At 36.6% G+C, this 27,540-nt stretch overlaps 4 protein-coding genes across 4 annotated transcripts; 3 read left to right on the top strand and 1 right to left on the bottom strand.

Annotated features, from left to right (window-relative positions):
• Window positions 1-3,353: 3,353 nt before the first annotated feature.
• Window positions 3,354-3,974, bottom strand: LOC142609194 (uncharacterized). Its single transcript, XM_075780806.1, has one exon. The coding sequence runs from the start codon at window positions 3,972-3,974 to the stop codon at window positions 3,354-3,356; it is 621 nt and encodes a 206-aa protein (XP_075636921.1).
• An 8,198-nt stretch (window positions 3,975-12,172) lies between these two features.
• On the top strand, window positions 12,173-13,411 carry LOC142609193 (F-box/kelch-repeat protein At3g23880-like). Its single transcript, XM_075780805.1, has one exon. The coding sequence runs from the start codon at window positions 12,173-12,175 to the stop codon at window positions 13,409-13,411; it is 1,239 nt and encodes a 412-aa protein (XP_075636920.1).
• A 4,250-nt stretch (window positions 13,412-17,661) lies between these two features.
• On the top strand, window positions 17,662-20,980 carry LOC142609192 (uncharacterized). The gene is made up of 3 exons (XM_075780804.1): window positions 17,662-17,982; window positions 18,140-18,506; window positions 20,790-20,980. Exons 1-3 carry the CDS (start codon window positions 17,662-17,664, stop codon window positions 20,978-20,980), a joined length of 879 nt encoding a protein of 292 aa, XP_075636919.1.
• A 555-nt stretch (window positions 20,981-21,535) lies between these two features.
• On the top strand, window positions 21,536-23,607 carry LOC142609191 (uncharacterized). Its single transcript, XM_075780803.1, has 3 exons — window positions 21,536-21,947; window positions 22,374-23,014; window positions 23,119-23,607. Exons 1-3 carry the CDS (start codon window positions 21,536-21,538, stop codon window positions 23,605-23,607), a joined length of 1,542 nt encoding a protein of 513 aa, XP_075636918.1.
• Window positions 23,608-27,540: the final 3,933 nt, after the last annotated feature.

The following is a 27,540-nucleotide window of genomic DNA, read 5'->3' as shown; positions in this document are numbered from 1 at the left end:
CTATTGCCCACGAGCTTACTGTTCGTAGACGTAAGTTCTCCTTTTCTCTCTCATTTTTTAAAAAAAATTATTTTCGTGACTAACATCTTTCTTCTTAGGAATGACGACGATGAAGGAGAATAAGGGCAAAGAAGTGGTAGACGAGGCAGCTGGGCAAGGGGTGCAGTCCCAACCTCGTCTATCAGCTGGTGATAAAAGAAAAAGCTTGTCATAAGGAGTTGACTTGGGGAACCTCCCAAGCAGGCGTAAAGAGAAAAAAGCTAAGCATAGGTCGTCCAAGTCTCAGGACGCCCAACCCAATCCTTTCCTCCTCATCCAAGGTCACCCTGTCCAGATTCTAGATGTTGATTCAGAGCCCAAGGATCCTCCATCTGTGCAAATCCCGTCCACGGTCAATGCGCCTACTTTGTCTCAACCTTCTCAACAGATGCCTCAAAACCTTCTCGAAAATGAGGACTTGGCTTGAGAAAAGTTCGAGAAGGTTGTGACAGGCGAGGACGTGATGGCATGTTATGACATGTCTTTGAAGGACTTTGAGCACTCTGATGTTCATGACCTTTTTAAGGTATGTACTCTTTATAAATGTATACCTCGTCCTATCAACAATACACATGTATATATTGTAATAAAATTTTAATTTATGCAGGCAATGTCTAAGTTCATCGCCGCGTCCAGGCAGGCAACTAAGCTAGACAAGATGAGGATTCTACTGGAGAAGAGGGTCCAAGAGGTGAAGGACGAGTTTAAAAGGTGGACTGAGGTGGCTGCCAAGGCCAAGGACGAGGCAAAGGAGCTGCAAAACCACGTCGAGGAGTTGAAGACTGATGTCATAGAGAAGGATACTCCTCTTGACCACCTCTAGAAGAGGAACGACGAGTTAAGTACCCTTCTCGAAAAAGCTAAGGGAGACGCAATTGCAGAGTTTAAGGCGTCCAAACAATTCACCGATTTAATAGATACTAACTATGCAGCTGGGTTTGAAGATTTTAGGACGGACTCCATGGATAACTTCCCTGAGATTGACTTTAGTTCTATCAAACTCAACCTTGGTGGGGTTGCTACAAGCTCCTTCCTCTAGACGAGTTCAGAAGACATCAATGTAGAGGATGATGCCACTACACAGCTACCTCAGGATGACCCCAATGCTGACGCCCCTCATGCCTTAAGACGAGACTTTAATATTTTGCTTATTCAAGTATTTTTTTCTTTTTCTTTTTATTTTTGTTTGGTCCATTGTTTTGGACCTTTTAATGTAACTCAAGTACATTTACTTCGTCCACAGTTTTAATAAGAGCTTTCAAACAATTTAGCTTTACCCTTTTCTTTTTAAGGGTTTTTGGGCGTAGGTCGTCCAGCCTATAATTGATGAATGAATGCTCATTTCCTTTACTTACTAAAACATGCTATATGGACGAATGTTTTTGGTATCCAAGATTTTGATTAGCCTTGGCTCGTCCATAATAAAGGTTTATACATGTTTAGCATTTCTTCACCATTCTTTAAATTTTCGCGAGTGTAACTCGTCTTTGTGAATGGTAATGGTTCAGCTTTATTCGTCCTTAGACTTAGTAGCCGATTTTGTATTATCCATGTAGTTTTAAGGCCCAACTTTTTACTCGTCCATAGACTGGATTGTTCTAGCTGGTGTCCTTAGCCAATGGATTGTTCTAGCTGGTGTCCTTAGCCATGAGTGGGACTAACACGTTTAAGGCTAAACCTCGTCCATCGTTTGGACGAACATACCTTGTCAAGAAAAGATTATAGACGTTATGTCTTGGTGTCCAGAGAATTCACATGTCTTTGGCCTTTGCCTTCTTATCGGTCATTTTAAATAATAAAAACAACATGAAAGCTAGAAATTCAAACATTATGTTCATAACATAAATACTGTTCATAGACGGGGCATATGCTTAGAAGCCAATGCCTTAGAGAACTTTGGTAAATACAAACAAACACCACAAATCCATAACTTAGTCCATACACCACATAGCTTAGAGACTAATATAATTTTAAGGAGTAAAAACAATATATTTCATACTATATATCGTACTAACAATACATAGATAAAACAAACTCCAGGCTCGTCCATGGTGATACTCATTTATGCTGTTGTTTCACTAATAATACCTCCTCAGGTGTTCAACATTCCAAGGATGCTCCAACTTCCTCCCGTTCAGGGTCTCCAAGTAATAGGATCCTTGCCTTTTGCAATTGATAACCTTGTAGGGCCCTTCCCAATTAGATCCCAATTTCCTATGGGCTGGGTTCTTGGTTGTTGAGGAAACACTCTTCAAGACGAGGTCCCCTATATTGAAACGCCTGAGTTTTACCCTTGCATTATATTGCCTAGCTATGAGGTTTTTGTACCTCGTTGTCCTCTGTTCCGCATCCATCCTCACCCCGTCTATTAGATCGAGGTTTAAGCGATGTTGCTCCCTATTTTCCTCGTCTTGATACTTCATCACCCTATGATTGGCTATATGTACTTCTGCAGGTACGACTGCTTCACTTCAATAGGCGAGCTTGAAAGGAGTTTCCCCTATAGGGGTTCTCACTGTCGTCCTATAAGCCCGCAGAACACCTGGTAGCTCGTTTGGCCATACTCCCTTTGCCCCCTCAAGTTGAGTCTTGATAATTTTTAACAAGGATCGGTTTGCCACTTCTGCTTGACCGTTTACTTGAGAGTGGGTGGGTGAGAAGTAATGATTCTTGCAGAAGTCCCTAAAAAGTGCATTATCAAATTGTCGTCCGTTGTCTGATATCAATACCATGGGCACCCTAAACATGCACATAATATTCTTCCAGACGAACTTCTTGACATTCTGTTGGGTGATTTTTGCTAGGGGTTCTGCTTCCACCCACTTACTTAGTGAAATAATCAATACCAACCACCAAATACTTCATCTGCTTGGTTCTAAGTGGAAAGGGACCTAAGATATCTAATCCCCATTATGCGAAAGGCCATAGGGCCATCATCGCGGTGAGATACTCTAACGGCTATCTAGGAATATTACTGAATCGTTGGCATTGATCACAAACTTTAGCATATGCCTTGACATCTGCTTAGAGAGTTGGCCAGTAGTACCCTGCGCGGACGACCTTATGGACAAGTGATCTAGCCCTTGAATGGTTGCTACATGCTCCTTCATGAACCTCCTTCAACACATAATTTGCCTCGTATGGGGCTAAAAACCTAGGATAAGGCTGAGAAAACCCTCTTTTGTATACTACCTCATCCATGAGGACGTACCTGGCTGATCTGACCCTGAGCTTTCTGGCCTCGTCTTTCTTCTCTGAAAGTCTTCCGTCCTTCAGATATAACACTATTAGGGTCATCCAATTCTCTTCGTCTTCTATCTGCTGTATTCTGGAAAATCTATGCTTGACATGTATTGAAATTCATCAAACTCATCCATTGCTTCGTTCGCTAATGCTTCCTTTGCTAAGGTATCTGCTTCCTTGTTCTCTTCCATTAGGATTTGAACAAAATCAGCTTCCTTAAATTTCTTCACAAGGCTTATAACCCTATTAAGATACTTTCTCATTCGTTCTTCCTTGGCTTCATATGTCCCATTTACTTGGCCCATGACCAACTGAGAGTCTCCCAGGACAAGTATTGATTCAGCTTCCATAGACCTAGCCAACTCCAACCGTTTAAGAAGAGCTTCATACTCAACTTTGTTGTTAGTTGTTTGATATTGTAGATGGACCTTATGCTTCAATTTATCTCCTTTCAAGGATCGTAAAACAACTCCTATTCCTCCTGTATGTCGTGTAGATGATCCATCCACATGAACAACCCATTTCTTACTCTCCTCCATCCCGTCTGATTCATCATAACTCGAGGTAAATTCCGCAATGAAATCTTCCAGGGCTTGAGCCTTTATTGCAGTTCTTGGATAGTACCTGATGTCAAACTCACTAAGCTCGACAGCCCCTTGGATCAGTCGTCCTGCGGCTTCTAACTTGTTCATTGCCTTCTTGAGCGGATGGTCCGTGATAACATTGATGATGTGAGCTTGGAAGAAATGTCTCAATTTTTTGGAGGCTATTATTAGTGCAAAAGCCAACTTCTCTGTTAGTGGATATCGTCCTTCCGCTCCCCTAAGCGCTCAACTCGTATAGTACATAGGCTTCTGCACCTTCCCTTCTTCCCTGATCAAAGCTGAACTTACAGCATGTGAAGTCATTGTCAGGTACAAATACAATTCTTCTCCTAGCATAGATGGACTTAGCAATGGAGTTGCGGTAAGATAGTCTTTAAGATCCTGGAAGGTCTTTTGACACTCGTCCGTCCATTCGAACGCCTTTTTAAGAACCTTGAAAAATGGTAAACATTTGTCGGTAGCTTTGGAGACAAACCTGTTAAGAGCAGCAACTCGTCTAGTAAGAGACTAGACTTCTTTGATATTTTGTGGAGGCTTCATATCCAGTATTGCTTGAATTTTATCAGGATTTGCCTCAATCCCTCTGTGTGAAACCATAAATCTGAGGAATTTTCCTAATGACACTCCAAAAGCGCATTTGCTAGGGTTCAACTTCATGTTGTATCGCCTGAGTGTGTCATAGGTTTCTTGCAGGTCGTCCAAGTGCTTCCCCTTGTCCAAACTCTTCACCAGTATATCATCTACTTAAACTTCCACATTCCGTCCAATCTGTAGATGAAACATATGGTTGACCTACCTTTGGTATGTCACGCCTGCGTTCTTCAGACCAAATGGCATCACTTTGTAACAAAACAAGTCTTGACTGGTGACAAAGGAAGTCTTCTCTTGGTCTGTCTCGTCCATCCTTATCTGATTGTATCCAAAGAAAGCATCCATAAAACTCAGCAACTTATAACCTGCCGTAGAATCCACCAATTGGTTAATACGCGGCAATGGATAGTTATCTTTGAGGTAGGCTTTGTTCAGATCGATGAAGTCCACACACATTCTCCATTTGCCATTAGCCTTTTTGACCATTACTATATTGGCCAACCAGTCTGGGTAATAGACTTCTCGAATAAACTTTGCCGTAGTAAACTTTTGAACCTCTTCTTTAATGGTATTGTCTCTCTTAGAAGCAAACACTCTTTTCTTCTATCGTACAGGCTTAGAGGAAGGATATACATTTAGACGGTGGGTAATGACACTAGGGTCTATACTCTGCATATCCTCATGACTCCAAGCAAACACATCAATACTTTTCTTTAAGAACTGGACGAGATCTTGTTTTGTCTTCTTTTCCAAATCCGCTCCAACCCTGGTATACCTCTCAGGGTTATTTTCATCCAAGGGAACGTTTTCCAATACTTCAGTGGTCTCTGCCACAACTTTCCTTTCCTCAATGTTCATCATTTGAACCTATTTGTCCATGGCCAACATGGCTAAGTAGCATTCTCTTGCTGCTAGTTGATCTCCCTGCACTTGTCCTACCCTATGCTCCATAGGAAACTTGATTGACAGGTGGTAAGTAGACGTGATTGCCTTCCAACTATTTAAAGTTGGTCTTCCGATTATGGCATTATAGGAGGATGAACAATCTACCACAAGGAAATTCACGTCCTTGGTTACTTGTTGTGGGTACGTCCCTACCACCACAGGTAATGTAACAGTGCCCACATGTTGTACTTTCATTCCTCCGAAACTTACCAAAGGCGAATTCACTAGACGAAGTTGATCTCGTCCAAGCCTCATTTGCTAAAGAGCAGGGTAATACAAAATGTCTGCCTAACTTCCATTGTCCACCAACACCCTCCTAGTTGTATAGTCAGCAATAAGCAAAGTGATAACAATGGTGTCGTCATGAGGGTGGTGAACTCTTTCAGCAACCTCGTCCGTGAACGTGATGGCTTGTTCGTCCGTGTCCTTCGTCCTTAGCGATCGTCCAGAGAGTTGAACGTTCTGCACTACCTTCAGGTATGTTTTCCTTGACTTGGATGGTTGCCCCATTGAACCTCCTATGATAACTATTATTTCTTCGAGCGGGGGTTGTGATAACTCTTCGACCTTTGCTTTCAACTTCTCGTCCTTGTGGTCTCATCCAAGAAAGTTTCTCAACTTTTCTTGCCTGATGAGATTTTCTATCTACTGCTTCAAATCGAAACACTCGTCCATGTCATGCCCATGGTCTCTGTGGAAGCGGCAATACTTGTTCCTATTACGCTTATTAGGGTCTCCTTTCATTTTCTCCGGCCATTTCAAGGATGGGTCATCCTTGATCTGCATAAGCACTTGCTCAAGTGGCATGTTCAAGGGGGTATATTGCTGATTCCTCGCTGAAGAACTTGCCTTCTTGCTATCTCTATCTTTGTTCTTTCCTGCCCGAGCCTTCTTTGGACGAGGACCTTGCTTAGGACGACGGGGGAGATTTGCTTCCATTCTTTTAGCTATTTTCCTCTTCTTGGCTATAATAGAGTCTTCTGCATTCATGAAATTTTGGGCCGAATGAACGAGTTCGGCCATGGTTTGAGGCTCTTGCTTGTAAAGCTTGTGGATGAATAAGTCAAAGTTCACTCTATTATGGAAGGCGGCCAATAACAACTTGTCATCTATCTCGTCCATTGACAAGGCTTCCCTGTTTAAACGAGTAATGAAAGACCGCAAGCTCTCATTCTCTCCTTGTTCGATGGTCAGCAGACTAGAAGAGGAACGTTTGTGCCTTTATCCTCTGATAAAATTATTGACAAATAACTTACTCAACTCTTCAAAAGAACTCACTATGTTCGGAGGTATTTTGCTGAACCACACTTGCGCTGGTCCTTTGAGGGTGGTAGGGAAGGCTTTACACATAATCTCGTCTTGAAAGTAGCAATATGATCGAAAGGGTCACGTGTTCCATCATACGAATACAAGGAAGACATCTTAAACTTCGGAGGCAAAGGATGATCATTGATGGAAGTCGTGAAAGGGGAGTCTGTACGATGAACTAAATCCTCTACAAGATTTGCCCTTCTCATGTTCTCTTTCATCTTGTCCATGGCCTTTCTCATCTGATCCATCTCCTTCTCCAAGTGTGGCACCCTTTGCGACGTGATGCCCCGCGACTGGCTTTCGGGCACCGTATGCTCAACATTTCCTCTATCTTCCTGGCTTTGAGCCTGCCCTTCTGCATATCTTTCACGGTGTTGTCTTCTTAAGCCAATCTCCCTAGACAACTCTTGGTTTTGACGAGTTAACTCTACCATGGCGGATGCCATAGATTGTATGTATTGAACGAATGGTGGTTGCATGACAGGTGCTGACTGGCGATTGTGGTGGGGATTACTAGAGGCATCCCTACTTTCCTGATGACCTAGGCTGGTGGCCCTTAATCTTGTCTGAACCATGCTGCCTTTTTGTTGAAAGACTAATTGTAAAAAACAAATCAATCTCCCCACAGACGGCGCCAACTGATGTTACACGGTAAAATCAATAAACTGAATGCTTCGAGCTTCAATGATGAGAAAAACGCTTGGAAAACCTGAAAGGAAGAACACATAATCAAAAGTGACTGGGGAGGACCGGCCAAAAACCCTCCGATGATTAAGTCAGTATTTCTCTTAGTTTCTGGAATTCCAATCTTTTAGGAAAATGTTCAAAAAGACTCCCCTTACTTTGGTGTGAATGAACGCTTTATATAACACTTGAAGCGGTTACTTGCTTAATAACTTCCCCTATTATTGGGGAGGTTGAAAAGTTCGGAGTTAACTTCCATAACTGCCATAAAAGTTAAATTGTTTGGCCTTATTTTCCATAACTGTCATCGGGAGTAGTTTTGTAGTAATGAACCTTCATTTTTACTTATGCTCCAAAATAGGCACGTGGACTTCGTCTTGGATCTATACAGAGAAACTCGCTTGGAACGTATGGAGGTTGTCCAAGCATATTCTTGCATGGACGAGCTTGTCACGGATGAGCGTTTTACAACATTCGCTTTCCCGTCCTTGGCCTGAACGACCATCATGGACAATCTTGGAGTTGGTGTATTTTATCATATATATATATATATATATATATATATATATAGAGAGAGAGAGAGAGAGAGAGAGAGAGAGAGAGAGAGAGAGAAAAGCAACTAGGCTCTCTCAGACTTAGCTAGTGGAGGCTCTGCTGACTCCAATGAGGCTCACACTTATCATTATGGTCAAAATGCTAAACTCTCAAGGACAAAATTATTTTTATAAATTTTTTTACAAGGGTTGGGTTGTTCGTTGTTTTGGTAAAATTGGTCAATTGTGCTTAATTGTATTGATCTTTTCTTTTGGTAATTTTTGTTATTATGGAAATTTTTTGGGATGTTTATTTTGTTTTAGATGGGTCTAAATGTAATAATAATTTTATGAAACAAAATTGCATAGACACTTTAGTTGGGGTGAGTATACCCGGGTCGAACACAGCCATTTGAGACACTTCTACACACGTGGATCTAATGAAAATGCCTAAAAAAACATAAAACCTTGTATAGTAGCCTTGATTGATGACTATTTCATACTGGATCTATAATTTCAATTCAAGTGTTTATTGAAAATTTTAAAATTGTCAACAATTTTTTAATTGGATTTTTGCATAACTTGCTAATTGTGTAGTCACCCTATTTCCAACCTTAGACACCACAATAAAAACACAACTATGATTAAGTTGTAGATGTTACATAAGAACAATTAGAGAGCACATAAGGTTATACATCTTCAGTTTAATAGTATATAGAAATAATAAAAATATAAACATCAAGAAAGTGACCTCAACTATGTTATTTTACAGGGAGGTATGCTCCTGAATGTGATGGGAGCTACCAAGGGAGATATGTAGGAAGTTAATTGGTGATGGGGAACTAAAAAATTGAACCATTTCCAATTCGTGCACAGGAGTCGCCCAAAGCCAATAGCCAGCCCAACACAAGAAGGTCGTCCATAAGCGGAAGGTCGTCCGTGAACATAAGGGTCGTCCATCAAATAAGCGCCTGGACGATCTCCCAACACTTGGGAAATTTTCAGAAATTGATTTATCTATATAAGCTTGAAATTCAAACCACGTGGTACTATTTTAAAACATGAACAAGATCCTTATTCATTGCTTTAACTTTTTATAAGTACTTAACTTCCAATGACAGTTGTAAAAGATAAGATTGAACTTTCTAACTTCTATAGCGATTGTGGAAGTTAAGTTTGAATTTTCTAACTTCCACAAATATAAGGGAAGTTACTAAACAAGTAACCGCTCCGAAGCTAATTATATAAGGACTTATCTACATCAAATCGAAGTAAGTTTTCACTACTCCAAAAAAGTTGGAATTCTTGAGTTCTAGAGAAAAAACTAACTTAAGTATTGAAGGGTTCTTGGCCGGTTTAACCCGGTCTCCTTTGATCTTATGTCTTTTTCGTTTCAGGCCTTCCAAGCGATCATTAGCCCATTGAAGCTTGGAGCATTCAGCCTACTGATTTTCTGTGTATCATCAATTGATATATTCATATATTTGTGGAAGAAACCAAGATAATTCCATCTGATTTCTTTTGTGGAAAAAAAGTAATTATTGTGGTTGGGATAATTTCTTAGGATTTTTTTTATTTTAGATTTTAGATTGAAATTTTTTAATAACTTTTTTAAAAATTACTATTGTGATAAGCGGTTATTAGTAAGTAAAAAAGAGACTTCAGTGGTGGGCCCAAATGTAAAATTATGGTCAGATGTGATATTGGTACCGCCCACTATGACAATTGAACTGTTAATTGTAAGAAAAAAAAAATAGGGTACCATTGAATGTGACAAAAATACAGTTAGAAGTGATGTTGGTATTGCCCAATGTAATAATGAAACTGTCAAATTTGAGAATAAAAAACAGGGTGCCATTGAATGTGACAAAAGTAGAGTCATATGTGATGTTGGTACTGCTTAATGTGACAATGGAACCATCAAATTTGAGGAAAAAAAAAAGGAATCATTATATGTGACAGAAGAACTGTCAAATGTGATATTGGAACTGCACAATGTGATAATAGAACAATCAAATTTGATAAACAAATAAAAGAACTACATAATGTGACAAAAGAACTGTCAAATGTGATGTTGGAACTGCACAATGTGAGGAAAAATTAAGGAAATCGTCAAATATGAGAAAAAATTAAGGAAACCACCAAATGTGAGAAAAGAACTGTCACATGTGATGTTAGAATTGCACATTGTGACGATGAAAACCGTCAAATGTGAGAAAAAAAAAGGGAACGACAAAATGTGACAAAGGAATTGTCACGTAATGTTGGAACTGCATAATGTGAAAATGAAACCGTCAAATGTGAGGAAAAAAAATAAGGGAACTACTGAATGTGACAAAAAAATTGTCACATGTGATGTTGGAATTATACAATGTGAGGATAAAATCGTTAAATGTGAGAAAAAAAAAAAAAGGGAACCACCGAATATAACAAAAGAACTGTCAGATATGATATTGGAACTACACAATGCGAGGATGGAACCGTCAAATGTGAGAAAAAAGCAAGGGAACCGCCCAATATGACAAAAGAACTGTCACATGTGACAAAAGTAGAGTCAGATGTGATGTTGGTATTGCTTAATGTAATAATGGAACTATTAAATTTAAGAAGAAAAAAAGAACCACTATATGTGACAAAAGAACTATCAAATGTGATATTGAAACTGTACAATGTGATATTGGAACTGCACAATGTGAGAAAAAAATAAGAGATCCACTGAATGTGACAAAAGAACTGTCAAATGTGATGTTGGAACTGCACAATGTGAGGATGAAACCGTCAAATATGAGAAAAAAAGTAAGGGAACTACCAAATGTGACAAAAGAATTATCACATGTGATGTTGGAACTGCATAATGTGAATATGAAACCGTCAAATGTGAGAAAAAAGTAAGGAAACCACCAAATGTGACAAAAGAACTGTCACATGTGATGTTGAAACTGCATAATGTGACGATAGAACTGTCAATTGTGAGAAAAAAAAAGGAACTACCAAATGTGACAAAAGAACTGTCATATGTGATGTTAGAACTACACAATGTGAGGATGAAATCATCAAACGTGAGAAAAAAGTAAGGAAACGACCAAATGTGACAAAAGAACTGTCATATGTGATGTTGAAACTACACAATGTGAGGATGAAACCGCCAAATGTGAGAAAAAAGTAAGACAACTATCAAATGTGAGAAAAAAGTAAAGGAGCTACCAAATGTGAGAAAAGAACTATCACATGTGATGTTGGAATTGCACAATATGAGGATGGAACCGTCAAATATGAGAAAAAAGTAGGGTAACTACCAAACGTGACAAAAGAACTGTCACATATGATGTTGGAACTGCACAATGTGATGATGAAATCGTCACATGTGAGAAAAAAAATAACCTAGTATAGTAGGTTACCTACTAGTAGGTACCGTACCCCCCTTTTTTTGGAGGGGCACGGTAGAATTACCCTATTTAAGAACCAAACATCTTTTATACTTTCCATGTTTTATTTCCCATTCAAATTTGAATTAAACCTTAAAAAACAAAATCTCTTAGCATTAATGACCCAAATTATTTTAGAAAAGATTCAATCACTTATTAAAAACTTTCCCAATAGAAATGTCAACTTAAATTTGAATTTAAGGCATTCATTTCAATCAACTGCACACTCTTGGTGCAATGGTCACTCCACAAGTATAAGTGCTTGTGGGGTGTAGGGGGCAAGAGCCGAGGTTCAAGTCTCTAAGAGAGAGTTTCATATATATACACTTAAATTATACTAAAGTAGAATTTCTATCTTATATAAAAAAAGATATTTGTTCCAATGGAAAGATCTTATTCTTAGTCACCTCATTAAAGCCTTTACATTTTCCAAATTGATTTTTAGGATTCAAATTTAAAACTCAAACATTGATTAACTCCATTAAAATGATTTCAAATGAAGATATATCATAAAATGTACCACCAACAACAACAACCAAAAAGAAGGAAATAAGATAAATGCCTTAAAAAAAAAATAAACCATAATTTCCTCCCAATGTTAAATACCAGATCTACCAATAATACTAATCCTTAACTCTCTCCCGATTATTACTCTCAGTTTCTTAATTCTCCCCTAATTACTTATTTCTCCCTCTTATCAGTTATTTTCTCCAATGAGTCATACTTTCCCTTTTTTGACCTAGCCTCCTTAAACCTTAGCCATTTCCAGTTTGAAGTTGAAGAAGATCTTCATCTAATGTCTCAGTCTCATCGCATGAGAAAGCCGACATTGTCGTCCGAGCGTGTCCCTGACGAAGTAGTATTCGACATCCTAACTCATCTGCCAGTGAAATCTATCATCCGATTCAGGTGCGTTTCCAAATCTTGGAACTCGACTATCACCACCCCCATTTTCATGACCACACACCTTAACCATAACCGAGCAAAATCATCATTACCCAATAATGATTATCTTCTATATACCTCACGAGCCATGCATCCTTCGACTCACCAACAATTATGTGTAGTTGTTCGCAATAGCGACCACACTTTAACTGAGTTATCAAGGTGTAGATCACCCTTTTGTGGTTCCAATGTGATTGGTTTTTGTAATGGCATATACTGCTTCTTTGAGAATAATAATTATACAATATCTTTATGGAATCCAAGTATTAAAAAGCTTAAGATTCTCACTCCTGTTCGCATACCTAGGTATGATGGTATGGTCACTCATGGACTAGTGTATAATTCTCTAAATAATGACTTCAAGATTCTCAGAATTGTGTTTGATGGAGAGGTTTCTGGATATAAAGTGCCGCTACCACTTGAGGCTGGGGTGTACACTTGGAGTACTGATTCATGGAGATATATTGATATATATATGGAGTCATTGAGTGGGTCTGGACTCAATGCTTCTATTGTTGATATACAAGAGAAACCCTTTATATTTGTCAATGGAGCTCTGCACTCTATGATACATACTAGGGGCCACAATTTCATATTGTGCTTTGATGTCAATGATGAGACATTCCAAGCGATAATGCTGCCTGAAAATTACTTAGATGGGTTATCTCCAGATTTTGATCAATTTGAACAACTTGTGGTTTTCAAGGGATCGTTGGCTTTAGTTGCTTTTGGTAGAGATTTATATGAAGAGCATGATTTATGTTTCATATGGGTGATGATGGAATATGGTGTGTTTGATTCTTGGACTAAAAGAACTGTTGCAGTAGATTTGGTTGAGAGGTTCTTTGGCTGCACCAGAAGGGGTGAACTTCTAATTGAAACACTTGACACCGGGCTTGTTTCATTTGACCCTGATAGTCTAGATCAGAAAAATCTTGAAATTCAGCGTTCTCCCATTTGGTTAGGTTACTCTACTGATTTTATGGAGAGCTTGGTTTTGCTTGATGGTGTAAACCTCTCATCTGAGAGCTTGGTTTTACTTGATGGGGTAAATGTCTCATCTGATGTCTCATCTGAATACGAAGATTAGTCTTTATCAAAGATTAGTTTGTTAAATTTTCTAATGAAGTAGCAATCTTTTTGAAGGTCATATTGACAAGTATTTTGTAGTTTCATGTATGCAATTTGAGTATTAAATGTTGCTTCTCTTATTATGTTGTGCACATGCACATCCTCAAAGATGGTAATTTCATGGTGTTGTGTACATGTTTAGCCAACATAATCTTATCTCATTTTATTGCCCTAGTGACAGCATGTATAATTTGGTGACCTTAGTTTCCTAGGCTTTAGTCCAAAGAAACATATATGGTTCAATATCTGAAATTGTACGCCTTTGTGATATTTGCTCACATATATATTTAATTGCTTAATTGATTTTTATATTTATTTTGATTCCTTGAAAATGTTGGGATTTGCTTTTTTGGTGGTTTTGTAAGAAATTGAAATAGAGAAAATATATTTACATAGTCTAGTAATGTGTGCCCAATGATAGGATTTGCTGATCATGAAATAATTGAAATTTAGAATGTCGTATGATATAATCTGGCTGGGTAGTGAAAAATTGTTGATAAACAGGCTTAGTGACATTGACATTTGACAATATATATCTTTTAAAGTCTTTAATTTTTGTATTAAGCAGATCAAATCTTGTCCTAAATACTTTAAATTTTCAATGCAGATATTCTTTTTAAATTCTCTCAAGAGGTCTATGAATTTAATGTAATTATATGCTTTGTTTAGTTTGCTTACTACCCAATGATTGTTGTGGGTCTGTGTAGAGATAATATGCAGCACTTAATAACTATGTATAACTTCCTAGTCATTCGATTAGTAGTTTTGATTTGCAATCCATTAATAACTATGATGTATTCAAATGCTTGTGATTGAATCACTGTTTTCTGCCTATGTTTTTATAATTAAGATAATAATAACTGTCTATAACTTACTAGTCTGATGCACCCTCTTCTTTGTAACACCTTTAGCAAGACTAATCTGGTTTGCTTCTCCTCTCACTGTACAAACAGAATCCATACAATTTACCACCATTGATGAATGGAGTTAGAAATGGATCACAACTCACAAGGACACAAAGGGGAATGGATCCTCGTGTGCACTTTCTGGTCATTAATTACGGCTTCATAGAAATAACATTTGCTTTGAAGAAGACAAATCAAAACCCCTCTCCTCATACTCCTCATACCTATTTTTATTCTGTATTGAGAACCTAACAGCTAACTGCTTTAATGAGACAAGGTAAATCTAAAGATTATACTAGAGGGGTGATGGTGTTTAGATGAGTCCCACGGGTTTCTCATATCCTATTTGCTAATGATAGCTTTTTGTCAAGCAACCACTCAAGAGGAGGACGGTGTACTCGCTCTCCTAAAGCTTTATGAGTAGGCCTCAGGCCGAAAACTTACTGAAAACAAAACACAAGGCCACATTCAAATCCTGCTAGGCATAGAACATTCTGAGAAGTTTTGGCCCTATTAAAAACATACAAGCAATGGAGGAGCCAAGGGCAGAAGGGCTATATGTTGAATTATTGATGCTTTAGTATATTTAAAGTTTGGGTAAATTGCAAAGCACACCCTTAAAATTTAGGGTTGTTTGGATTATAGACTCTGAAGTTTGAGAAATTGAATCTTATATCTTAAAGTTTGGTTCCGACTTTGTTAGTAAAACCCCACCCTCCGTTAGTTTTGGCTCTCTGTTTTAAGTGAAATGACGTTGTTTTGGGAGGCTGATTTGGGGAAAAAAAAAATACAGCATGTCATTGTCTCACTTAACATCAAAACATTTTTACGATTTTGCTAATAAAACCAAACTTCAGGTCTAAAATCCAATTTTTTTTAAACTTCAAGGTCTAAAACCCAAACAATTCCAGATTTTAGGGACGCATTTTGTAATTTAGTCTTAAAGTTTTGAACCATTGATAAGTCAATTTACTTTCCATAAAATAACCACACATTTCTTCGTTCTCCTAAACAAAAGATGGTGACCTCCCACGTAAAAATAATTTTTAGAAAATAATTTTGCTTGTTTTTCCTTCTTCTCAGGTAGGCAAGGATTGGTTGGTGGTTCCACAAAATAATTTAAAAGTATACTGTGTCTTTGTATACCAGCACCAGATACCAATGGTGAGAACAGCTTAGTTCATAGCAAATTTCACAATTGATAAAGTAGTTGATTAGTAATTATCAATTTTGGTTGGAAAAGAAGAAGTACCCACATGCGGTAAAGTAGTTGATTAGTTATTTATTAGGGTCTAAAATTTTAGAATTTCCGCTGTTTTTTTCCTTCCTGCATCTCTTTGACTTTCCTATGGTTTCGAATGCTGAGTTTTTGTATGAAACCAAATTTCAATTATTTAGAAAAATAACCCAAAATATAACTAATTTTTGGAATAATAAAAGAAGAAAGATGACTTCAATACAATTTTTGCAGGTACATTGCTGTACTCTTTGATAATGATAATGAATTGATTAACTAATTACGTATTTTATTAGTAATGAATTGATTATTTTTTGTTTTTTTTAATTTTTATTTTAATGACATGAGACATATATTTGTAGTTTATTAAGATTATGGGTAGAAATCCTTTCAAGATTGCAATATGGAGTGGGTGGACTCCACCCAACATTGCAATATGCTTCAACTTTGAAGTTGACCTAATGGGTTAAAGCTTTGATTAATAAAGTCGCTGTAATTCAGAAACCCCAAATCTTACATTGTAAAAAATAAAAATAAAAACCTTAAATTTCCGCGTAGAACCTAGAAGATCTCCATTCGAATCACCGATGTTGAACTTCTGTTCGAGAAGTTTGGCACTAGTTCATTTGATCCTTAGAGTCAAAGCAAGCAAAACCTTGGCATTAAAAATCCTACAAGGGTGGCTGACACAGCTAATTTCTTTAAGAGCTTAATTTTACTCGATGTTGGAAAGTTTTGTTTTCTATGTAATCTGTGGAAAGATTAAGGCAACATTGTGTTTTGTACTTTTGTTTTCTTTCCTATTGTTGCAGACTTAAAAGTAATGTTTTGATGTACCAGGCTAAATTTTATTAAACAGAAAAGGATCCTTTCAGTCGTTATGGCTATTATTTATCAACCAATTTTTTGTGGACTTTATAGCAAATGGTATATTCATAGCCTTATTTCACTTGTAATGATTACAGGATTTGGCATCAAGTTAACAATTGAAATTGGTTTTACTTATAAATTTAGTACCCTTGATTTTGATTTTGTCTACACACCTTGTTGGATATCATGCTTTGATTCTGTGGCAACAAAGGAATATTTTCTATAGACTTTACATTTTCTGTGTTGGCTCAATTGATTCCCCGCCACACCCCCCCCCCCCCCCCCACCCTAATTTTTATTTTTATTTTTGCTAATTTATTTGTCTGTCTCTTAAGCTGGCAAGCATATGTAGAGTTATATGAATAGGATAATAAACTCTTGGAATTATGCCTGTGACAACATGAACAATTTGGTGAGCTTAGTTTCCTAGGCTTTAGTCCAAAGAAACAAGGGAAAAAAACTTTTGCAATGTGTACTCAATGCATAAAGCCAAATCATATACTTCAATATCTAAAATAGCACGCTTTTGATATTTGCTCACATATTTAATTGCTTAATTGATTTTTATATTTATTTCGATTCCTTGAAAATGTTGGGATTTGCTTTTTTGGTGGTGATGTAAGCAACTGAAAATAGAGAAAATAAATTTACAGAGCTCTGGTAATGTGTGCCCAAAGTTAGGATTTGTCGATAATGAAACTATTGAAATTTAGAATGCTGTATGATATAATACGGCTGGGGTAGTGAAATTGTTGATAAGCGAGCTTAGTGACATTGACAATATATATCTCCTTGGAAGTATTTAATTTTTGTATACAGCAGATCAAATTGTGTCCTAAATACTTTGAATTTTCAATGCAGATATTCCTTTTAATTCTCTCAAGAAGTCTATTAGTGTAATGTAATTATATACGCTTTGTTTAGTTTGCTTACTACTCAATGATTGTGGTGGGTCTGTGTTGAGAAAATATGCAGCACTTCAAATAACGATTTAGAACTTATAGTCGTTTGATTAGTATTTTTGATATATATGATATATTCAAATGCTAGTGATTGAATCACTGTTATCTGCTACATACCCTATCAACCTGGGATCTTTGGTCTCACAAAGAATTGAGAGTGTCTGCTGTTTGCAATAGAGACCACACATTAATGGAGATATTTAGGTGTGAAATCTCATTTTTTTGTGCCAAAACCATGGTTGGATTCTGTAATGGCTTATACTGCTTCTATCACTATCGAAATTATATTATATATTTGTGGAACCCAAGTATAGAAAAGTTTGAGATCCTCATTGCTACTCCCTTTATTCCTATCTGTTCTTTTGGTGTTGCTCTTGGATTTGCGAATTGTTCTGCAAACAATGACTTCAAGATTCTCAGAATTGTGTTTCAAAATTCGCTTCCTGATAAACAAGCCTCTCCTCCTGAGGCCGAAGTGTACACGTTAAGTACTGATTCGTGGAGAAGTGTTGCAATATCAGGGGATTCATTTGGAGGATCCAGACCCAATGGATCTGTTCGTGCTCTACGACTACGAGAGAAACCCTTTATTTTACAAGAGAAACCCTTTATATTTTTTCAATGGAGCTCTGCACTCTATAGCGTATACTAAGGGCCGCAATTTCATTTTGTGCTTTGATATCAATGATGAGATATTCTGAGAGATAATGCAGCCGGAAAAATATTTAGATGGATTATCTCCAAATATTAACAACTTGCAACATCTTGCGGTGTTCAAGGGATTGTTGGCTTTGGTTGCTTTTGGTAAAGATTTAGATGAAGGGAGAAATATATGTTTCATATGGACGATGAGGGAATATGGTGTGGTTGAGTCTTGGACTAAAAGAACTATACCAGTTGGTTTTGTTGAATTTGAGAGCGTCTTTGGCTGCACTAGCAACGGTGAACTTCTAATTGAAACAGATGACTCTTGGGTTGTTTCATTTGACCCTGATGGTCTAAAAGTGAACAATCTTGGACTCAAAAGTCATAAATGCTTGGGTTACACAAGTGACTTTATGGAGAGCTTGGTTTTACTTGGTAGGTAAACGTGTCATCTAAATATGAAGATTTGTCTTTGTCATAGATTTCTAGCAAAGCAACAATCTTTGTGAAATTCACATTAACAAGTATTTTGTAATGTCATATATGCAATTTGAGTATTAAATGTTGCTCTTATTATGTTGTGCTCATCTTCAAAAATGGTATATTTATGGTGCAGGATACACAACACGAACTATTTGGTATAAATGTTAGAAGGCTTTTGATAGAAGGCTCTTGATGCAGTATACACAACATGAACAATTATTACTCTAAAATAATAGGCTTTTGATATTTGCTTGCATTTTTAATTGCTTATAAAGCAGTTTTTAGAGTAAAAATGTTAGAATTTGCTGAAAAAAATGAAAATTTTGAAACATACAATGTTGTATGATAGATTCTGGATGTGTAGTAAGTTATTTACTTGTTTTATAATTAAGCAGGCTTAGTGACATAAATAATATATATGCTTGAAATGTGTTTAATGTCGTTTACAGCAGATCAACATATATCTTGAATACTATGATTTTTCAATGCAGATATTCTTTTGATATTCCTTTCCTGCTAAGCATTAGAATGTTGTAGAGCCAAGATTTCATTATTTTACTATATTTATAGCTAAAAAAAAAAAAAAAATAGCAGCTTGGTTTTCTTTGTGTGTAAAGGAAGGTTGAGCCGGGTTTGTCAGAGAGAGCAAGAAGAGTTACGTTTTGCTTCTCTCATTCTGACAAGTACACCTTTATCAATTGAGAGAGAGAGAGAGAGAGGAAGAAGAATTTAAGAAGCGAGGAGAGACCAACAGCGGAGATCTTTACCAACTCATTGCCACAAATTGATCATTAGTCCAACAACTCTTCAGTTTTTTTCCTGTTTTGTTTCTCTTCTCCCCTCTATTATTTTATTAAACGAATTTTGATTTTGAGTCCGCTATCCTCCAGCCGCCTCCTTTTATATGTTTTTATTCTTTGTCAAATGAGTTATCCAATAAGTCATTTGTAATTTTGTTTTATATTTTGGGATGTTGATATTGTGTAGAAATAAAATTTGTGTATTTGTTTTACTTATCCTTGTGTTATTATGTTTTAGATAGTAATGCTATGATTTGTATAATTTTAAAATTATTGAATAAGTATTAATAAGTTTAATTGAGTTCATTCATGATATAAGTGGTGAATTCAAAGTAATGCATTTTACATCAAGTAATTTGTTGCATGACTTTCCAAATGTCAAATACATGTTGTTTTCTTTATAAAGAAAAAAAAAATCATGTGAAAAATACGAGTCAACCCGACCCGCAACTCGATTGACCCGAATCCATTTTTAACCTGCTTAAAATGACCTGTTTTGACCCGCAACCCGATTGATCTAACCCGACCCACTCATTTTTCCATGTCTAAGAAGAATGAGAGAGAATAAAAAAGGGTAAATAAAGAATAAAAAAAAATATTTAAATGAACTGGTTAGAGACTGGGTTGTTGGGTGTATTATAAAGTGAGTTAGTATATTAGATGAAGTAACTTTCTAGATGGACAAATAGCAACCAGTATGCATCCCTGGATGACCATCTAAAATATGATATTTATTTTGATACTCATCGTTTCGATATTTTTAGAATTAAAATCTTTTCAATACATTTTATAAATACATTAAAATTTTCCAAATAATATAAAAAATTGTATATAAAAATGTTGGATTTTTTTTGCTAATTCATATATCATTTATAAAATATTAAGTAATAATACATTTTACGTTTTTGTTTGGCCTCAAAATATGTTAAGTTGACCCTAGACTATGCTCAATTTTTGAAAAGAATCTGTTTGAAATTGAATTGAGATATTCAATGAACCTGTCACCATTTAGAATTTAGGAGTTTTTAAAACTTTTTATTTTATTTTTAAAATACTCTCCACGTATGAAAAATCTTCATAGTAATGTGGCTGTATTTTGCATGAAATGCGTTTAACATGCCAATAATATAATTAATGTTTCATATTTTTAGTATGATCATAGTGCTATTAGTACAAAGAAACCAATTCAATAGATGCTAAATTTATTAATATACATTTGCATTTGCCCACAAATTGATAACTTTGTAAAGTAGTGTTCAACTAGTACCATTGTTGCGGTATTGGAAGAAACTTAAGCCTAAACCAAGCGCTGTTATTTTTCCAGAGCCTGATGGATTTGTTTAACTAAAACCCAATTATCTCTTCTTCTCTTCCAAGCATTAATATTAGCATTCATAATTATTTAAAGCTTAAATTTATCCAATCTAAATGCTAGGGAAATTCAAAATTAGCTTAGTGAAAGAGTCAAATCAAATAAGGAACATGAAGCAACCAAATGCACATATAATGAACATGAAGCAACCAAAGGGAGGAATAAGGATCAAAAGGAGCAAGTCACAGGCAAAAGGTCTTGAAATAAGAGACACTAATAACATTGATGCCATTAGGTCTGATGATGGCTCTTAGGTCACCAACTTGAAGGATATTAGAATCCAATTCTTCAATTCCTTCAAGTGGCAATTCACAGAAGAAGAAGTATATTTCCCGGATAATTTGGACAACGTTATCTCTCCCTGCATCATCAAGGAAGATAATGCATTACTTAGGAAGATCCCAACCCCTGATGAGATTAAGGCAACTCTATTCCAAATGCAGGATTTAAAAGCCCCTGGACTTAATGGTTTTCCAGTCCAATTTTACAAAGAATTTGCAGTGACACAAGTAGTCATTTCCTTCTTCATGGTTGGTAGCATGCCCAAAGAGGTAAACAATGCTCTCATTGTTCTCAAATATAAGACCTCAAATCCCTCCTCAGTCAATAACTTTTAACCAATAAGTTTGTGCAACGTAGTGTATAAGATCATTTCCAAACTCCTGGTTGCAAAGATTTGTCCCATCCTCCACAAGCTCGTCTTGCCTTGCCAATCTATGTTCATCCCTGGCAGATGGATTGTAGAAAACTAGGTAGTCATCCACGAACTTCTTCATAGCTTCAAAGTTAGAAAAGTTAAATTCGGTTTCATGGCAGTAAAGCTAGTTCTCCAAAAGGCTTATGACAGGGTCAATTGGAGCTTCATCCAAACCGTACTCACCAACTTCAGCTTTGATAGTGGGTTCATCAGATGGATTTCAGCTTGTTTATCTTTAGTGTCCTTTGAAGTACTTGTGAATGGAGGCAAGTCGGATCAGTTTAAACCTAGTAGAGGATTGAGGCAAGGAGACCCCCTTTCGCCATATCTATTCATATTGGGGCAAGAGGTGCTATCAAGATTGCTAGACAAAAAACTCAGTTCGGGCAATCTTAGCGAAGTAAAAGCAAGCACTAAAGGACTTGCCTTGACACATGTGATGTACGCAGATGATATTGTCCTCTTTTCAAAGGCTACAAGACACGATGCAGAAATCCTAGCAAGTTGCCTAGACAAAGTGATTGGTCAGGTCAAAGCATAAATAAAAATAAGTCAGGTATTTGTTTTTCCAAACACACCAGTCCTCCCATTAGAAGAGCCATCAAACAGTTGCTCCAAATGAAAAAACTCAAAAAAGAAGCTGTTTATTTAGGAGCACCCTTGTTCCTAACCAGATCCCCTTCAAGGGACTTCAATTTTCTCCAAGAGAAATTAGAAGCCAAGCAGTCAAGATGGAGAAGCACATGTCTTTCATGGGCTGGAAGGTGCACCCTCATTAACTCAGTCGCCCAAGCCATACCAAATTACACCCTGTCCTTTTAACATCCCAGCCAAGACTTGTGACAAATTGGACTCCTTAACTAGGAGGTTTTGGTGGAAGCCAAAAGAAAAGGAAGGAAGATTCTTAGCCTGGAAGGCATGGGATAAACTATGCTGCCCCAAAAGTGCAGGTGGTCTGGGATTTAAGAAATCTAAAGAGGTAAACTCAGCCTTACTAGCAAAACTAGCTTGGATGGTAATTTCTGAAAAAGAGAGTATTTGCATGGATTTGCTTCATGCTAAGTCCAAAGTTAGTAGTGATTGGCTAAGGGCAGAACCACCTAAAATTGCTTCCACCACTTGGAGAGCTATTGAGGGTGCTAAGACGCTTGTAGCAAAAGGAGCTTGCTATCTTCTGGGAGATGGAAGGTCAATGGATATATGGGTAGACCCTTGGGTCCCATGGCTAGAAGGCTTCAAATTTCAACCTAGAGTGAGCACAGACACTCAAAAACATCTCAAGGCATATGAATTGATTGACCTTCCAACTAAAACTTGGAAATTTGCTATGGTGACTGAGTTATTCTCTGATGAATTAGCTAAAGCAATCTTAGCTATTCCTATTCCTTACTGTCCTAGGCAAGATAAGCTCATATGGGTGCTAGGCCCTAAGGGAATCTTCTCTGTCAAATCTGTCCACAATGTCTCATTTAGATCCCCTATCAGTGCTAATCTCCAAAATAGCCTCTGGAAGAAGCTTTGGAAGGCAAAGCTACCTGAAAGATTAAGAATGCTGTTGTGGAGAATTGGAGCTGGTGCACTCCCTACAAAGGTGAATTTGAACCGAAGATTTGACCACATTAATCCTACATGCATACTCTGTAATAATGCAGAAGAATCTCCTATCCACCTCTTTTTTGGCTGTCCTTTTGCCAGAGCATTATGGGATTCTGCTTGCTGGGGTCTACGAATAGAAACCTCCTCCTTGTCACTAATGAGGATTTTATCAAGCTGATCATAACTCCTCCAAATTCTCCTCTCCCATCACATGATCAGTGGACCATCTCCCTTAATATGGCGCTGATCGTTGATGAGATTTGGAGGACAAGAAACCTAATTAAGTTTCAAGAGCGTATAGTTGATATTCATCTGTCTAAGAAGAATGTACAAACAAGGTTCTTGGAGTATTCCAGAGTTTCATTAGTCACAAAAGCATTAACAACAGTACAGCCTACACCTGTGTGGACCCCTCCCCCTCATGGATGGATCAAACTTAATGTGGATGCTGCGCTGAATAGCTCCAAATCTGCACTGGCAGTGGTTGCTAGAGATCATCGAGGTGAAGTCCTATATATTTGGGGTTCTCGACACCATTCATGCTCACCATCTCAAGTAGAAGCTGCCTCCATTCTTTGGGTTGTATAGCTTGCGATTCAGGAACATTGGAAGTCTGTCATTATAGAGGGTGACCCACAGGTCTGCTTCAATGCATTGTCATCGCAGGAACATATACCATAATGGAACATTTGCACTCTTATTAACAACATCCGTAGCTTAAGTTTTAGTTTCATTTCTTGTAAGTTTCGCTAGATTAGGAGAAATAGAAACTCAGCTGCGCATTCAACTGTTAGAATTGCGTTGAACTCCTGCTAGCAATTTTGTTTCAGTAAGAGTAATCTTCCTCCCCCACTTATGTCGGTTTGTAAGGAAGATTCCTCATCGTGTTCTTTTGTTAGTGTTTAATGAAATTGAAGTTTAGCACCAAAAAAAAAAAAAAAAAAAAAAAAAGAGACAACTTCGAATAAAAATAGAGAACTATTGTGGGAAGTAGGTAGTGTCACCAATCTCAATTCTATAGAGTGAATTGTGATCGAACTATAATCATGGAATAGAGTGCCATTTGAGTTTTGATACTTCAATTCAATGAGAGTTAGCAAAAAACTAAAGGAAAAACCGAACACAATAAGAAATTGCCTGAAGAAATGGAGTTTTTACTCAGATTTAGTTGAACATTAAAATGCCTCAAATTATATTCAAAATATAGTTTTTTTTTGTAAAATAATGTGCATAATTTTGATAAAGAGTACAATAAGAATTAAATGAATATTTGTCAATTCCATTTGATTTTTGGGCTAAGTTGCTAACACATGTACAACATGGCATGTTTTAATATGTATTACATAGTGAAATGTTTTGGTATATATAATAAGGTGAAGATAGCATCAAATCAATTTTTATCTAAAGTTATACAATCTTCTCAAAAAAAAACCTAAAGTTGTACAAAGATTGTGAAAACTTTATCCCATGTTCAAAGATGTTAACTACATAGTGTGTGTGTGTGTATATATATATATATATATCTTCTTTTTTTTTTTGTGTGGAGGAAATGAACTCTTTTAATGTTGTGCCAAAAGTCTAAACTAACACTTAGCTTAATGAATCCCACTTTCTTAAAAAATTGGGACATTTTTTACAAACCATCATGACCTGCATATTTCAATTGCTTCTCAATGTGGGAAGAAAAGTTTTTTTTTTTTGAGAATCATGTGGGAAGAAAAGTTAAATGAGAGACATGAAAGCAACAAATTTGTGGAAATATGCTCAAAGAGTTTCGATTTATGCATAAGGAAAACTCATTGCATTGTATAAAAATATTAGTACAAAACCATGGAACTTTAAGTCTTGCACTACTAGAATTCATGGCCAAACAGAGAAATGTAGAACCAAAACTAAAGCAAAGAACTTTGTACTAACCTTTCAAAATGAAGATTGCCCAAATTGTTGCGGTCCATCCTGAATTGAGCAAGGAATTCGGGTATGTTGGGAGATGGAGAGGAGAGTGGGAATGATTTGTCAGCTCTGTGTTCTGGTCTTTTGTGCTTTCGTCCTTTGCAATTGAAAGAGTGGGTATTTATATTGCTTCTTGGTCATGGTGGACCATCCCAAAGAAAAGCATTAGAAAATTCCTTTTGAGTGGGCATAGCCACATAGTCGTGGACCGGTGGCAAATGGTGGGGATGTGTGTGTGTGTGTGTTTTTTTTTTTAATTTTCTTTTGGTAACTGACAACTGGTGGTAGTGGGTGGCCAGTCGTTGATGACACCGACAATCTCTTCTGGTGGCGTCAGCAAAGGTTAATGGTGGAAATGGTTGGTGGGGATGGTTTAGAATTTTTTTTAAAAACAAATTGAAGTATATTTTTTTGAATAGGATTTATTCATGTTGTTCCCTTTTCCTTTTTTTTTTTTTTTCATATCTTGAATAATAGCACTTATTTATGCAAAGTGTGCATAGAATTATGTATCCGTTCGAAATATTAATTAATATTTTTTTCCAACAATTTTTTCATAAAACCATACATTGCAAGAAACTAATAGTAAAGTGTCATTCTAACAATATTATAAATCAAAAGTCATTTACTTTTTTTTTTCCCTCTTAGTTGGGATATTATTTATTTATTTTTGGTTGAGTGGTGTGTTTTTATTTTGTTATTACAAGGAGATTTTTGTTATTGTTTTGGGAAAAGACCACAAACCACATAAATAATAAACTAGCTGACCATTTTATTTTTTGGGTTCTTTGGACAATTTTCAAATTTTAGAGGGCCAATTTTCAATATTGAGGACGATGCAAAAAATTCATTGTACCCAAAATTTTAAATCTTCATTTAAAAGAAATTAATATATACTATGGGGTATATTTGAACCAAGCCCAAAAAGAATTGGACTAGAGTCTCAACAATTGGGAATCTCAAAGGCATTAGTCTAACTATTTGCTAACAAAGATAGATGAAGTTGAGAAGAATGAAAAAACTTCTAGCCCATAATTTGTGAGCGTTTGTTAACCAATTAAAAGTTATTTTTTTACATACATTTTGGCATATACTTTGTGGCAACCTACTTAAGTATCAACTGATAATTGGATTACTTTATTTACACTTGAGTTCACCACTTAAAGCACTCCAATCATCAATTGACACTTAAACAAGTTGTGACAAAGTGACTTTGCTTGTAAGGTTTGGGCAGAGCAACATGGGTTTGGGCTTGGTTTCTTTTAGCTTATTTGGGCAGGGTGTCTTTTAGATTCAGAACCAATTTTGCAGTTTGAGTAGACACATTTTTTCTGTGTTTTGCATTAAGTCCCATAAAGCCCAGTTTAAATAAATTTTGATTTGAAGCCAAACGCTGACTTCTTCTTTTTTTTTTCTTGTTTTAATTTAGGCCCAATTATCTCTTTTAGGGTTAGCATCCGAATGGGTGGAGACGAATGTGCTCTCCTATAACTGGGCCCATATCTTCAAACCAAAACCACTCACATTCTTTTGAAGCACATTGCATGCGTTACAATTACAAATTTGATCAATAATCTTTTGAAAATTATTGCGCTTGAGGATTGACTCATAAAAACTAACACCATATTTCATATAACTTTGCTACAAACACAATTTATATCATAACTTATTTTACAACTTGTTGAGACAACAAATTGTGAATTGTAAAATGTTACTTTCATATGGACCTAACACTAATGTCATATTCTTTTTCCCGTTCACTCACAACTTACCACTTTAACGTGTAGAAAAAAAAAAGTTACTAAACTTATTGTATTCCAAAACAATGCATAATAAGAACACAATCTCCCTCCATTTGTTGTGCTTAACCTTCTGTCAAGCATTCTTCCAATTCAGTTGCTTGTTTCTCTGTCACACTGGGAGTAAGCATGAAAGATCCATTGCTTGCTTGAGAAGAAGATTGGGAAATTGATTGGGATTGGAATTTCGATCTGTCTGAACCAATTCGAAAATGATTGGAGATTTTCTTGGCAAGACTCGAAAATTTGTTGGAATTTCTGTTTGAACCAATTTGAAACTGATTGGAGATTTTCTTGGCAAGACTTGAAAATTTGTTAAAATCTCTGTTTGAACCAATTTGAAACTAATTTGAGATTTTCTCGGCAGGACTCAAAACTCTGTTGGAATTTCTGTTCAAAACAGTTTGAAACTGCTTGGAGATATTCTCGGCAATACACGAAAATCTGTTTGTCAGAATCGTAGAGTAAATATACAAGAATGGATGCACCTAACCCAAAAATGAGCCACCCCAAGATCGGTTCAAGGATGAAGAGGAGCAAGTCACAGGCCAAAGCCCCCAAAATAAGACACACACTCTTGAGGAATAAGCGAGAATTTCTGTTGGAAGTGGCTAGTACCCACGCTGCCAATGCTACAGTGAAAGTAACTACATCTATTATTAGGCCTAGCATGACAATCTTAAAACACACGTTACGTATTCATTGCAAACATTTATGTTTAAGAGTAACAGAAGGAGCAATGGTAACAAAAGAGTTGTGCAATCAGAAC

The sequence above is a fragment of the Castanea sativa genome, chromosome 9 (assembly GCF_040712315.1).
Source record: "Castanea sativa cultivar Marrone di Chiusa Pesio chromosome 9, ASM4071231v1".
NCBI classification, from domain to species: Eukaryota; Viridiplantae; Streptophyta; class Magnoliopsida; order Fagales; family Fagaceae; genus Castanea; species Castanea sativa.
This window is presented reverse-complemented; position numbering and strand designations above follow the sequence as displayed.

Coding starts and splice junctions, on each gene's coding strand:
- LOC142609194 (XM_075780806.1), bottom strand. CDS start 3,974: ATGAACAAGTTAGAAGCCGCAGGACGACTGATCCAAGGGGCTGTCGAG.
- LOC142609192 (XM_075780804.1), top strand. CDS start 17,662: ATGGTTGGATTCTGTAATGGCTTATACTGCTTCTATCACTATCGAAAT. Junction 17,983..18,139: donor GATCCAGACCCAATGGATCT/GTTCGTGCTCTA, acceptor GAGATAATGCAG/CCGGAAAAATATTTAGATGG. Junction 18,507..20,789: donor GGAGAGCTTGGTTTTACTTG/GTAGGTAAACGT, acceptor TCTAAATGCTAG/GGAAATTCAAAATTAGCTTA.
- LOC142609193 (XM_075780805.1), top strand. CDS start 12,173: ATGTCTCAGTCTCATCGCATGAGAAAGCCGACATTGTCGTCCGAGCGT.
- LOC142609191 (XM_075780803.1), top strand. CDS start 21,536: ATGGCAGTAAAGCTAGTTCTCCAAAAGGCTTATGACAGGGTCAATTGG. Junction 21,948..22,373: donor TTGCCTAGACAAAGTGATTG/GTCAGGTCAAAG, acceptor CCAAAAGTGCAG/GTGGTCTGGGATTTAAGAAA. Junction 23,015..23,118: donor CTGGTGCACTCCCTACAAAG/GTGAATTTGAAC, acceptor TCCTTTTGCCAG/AGCATTATGGGATTCTGCTT.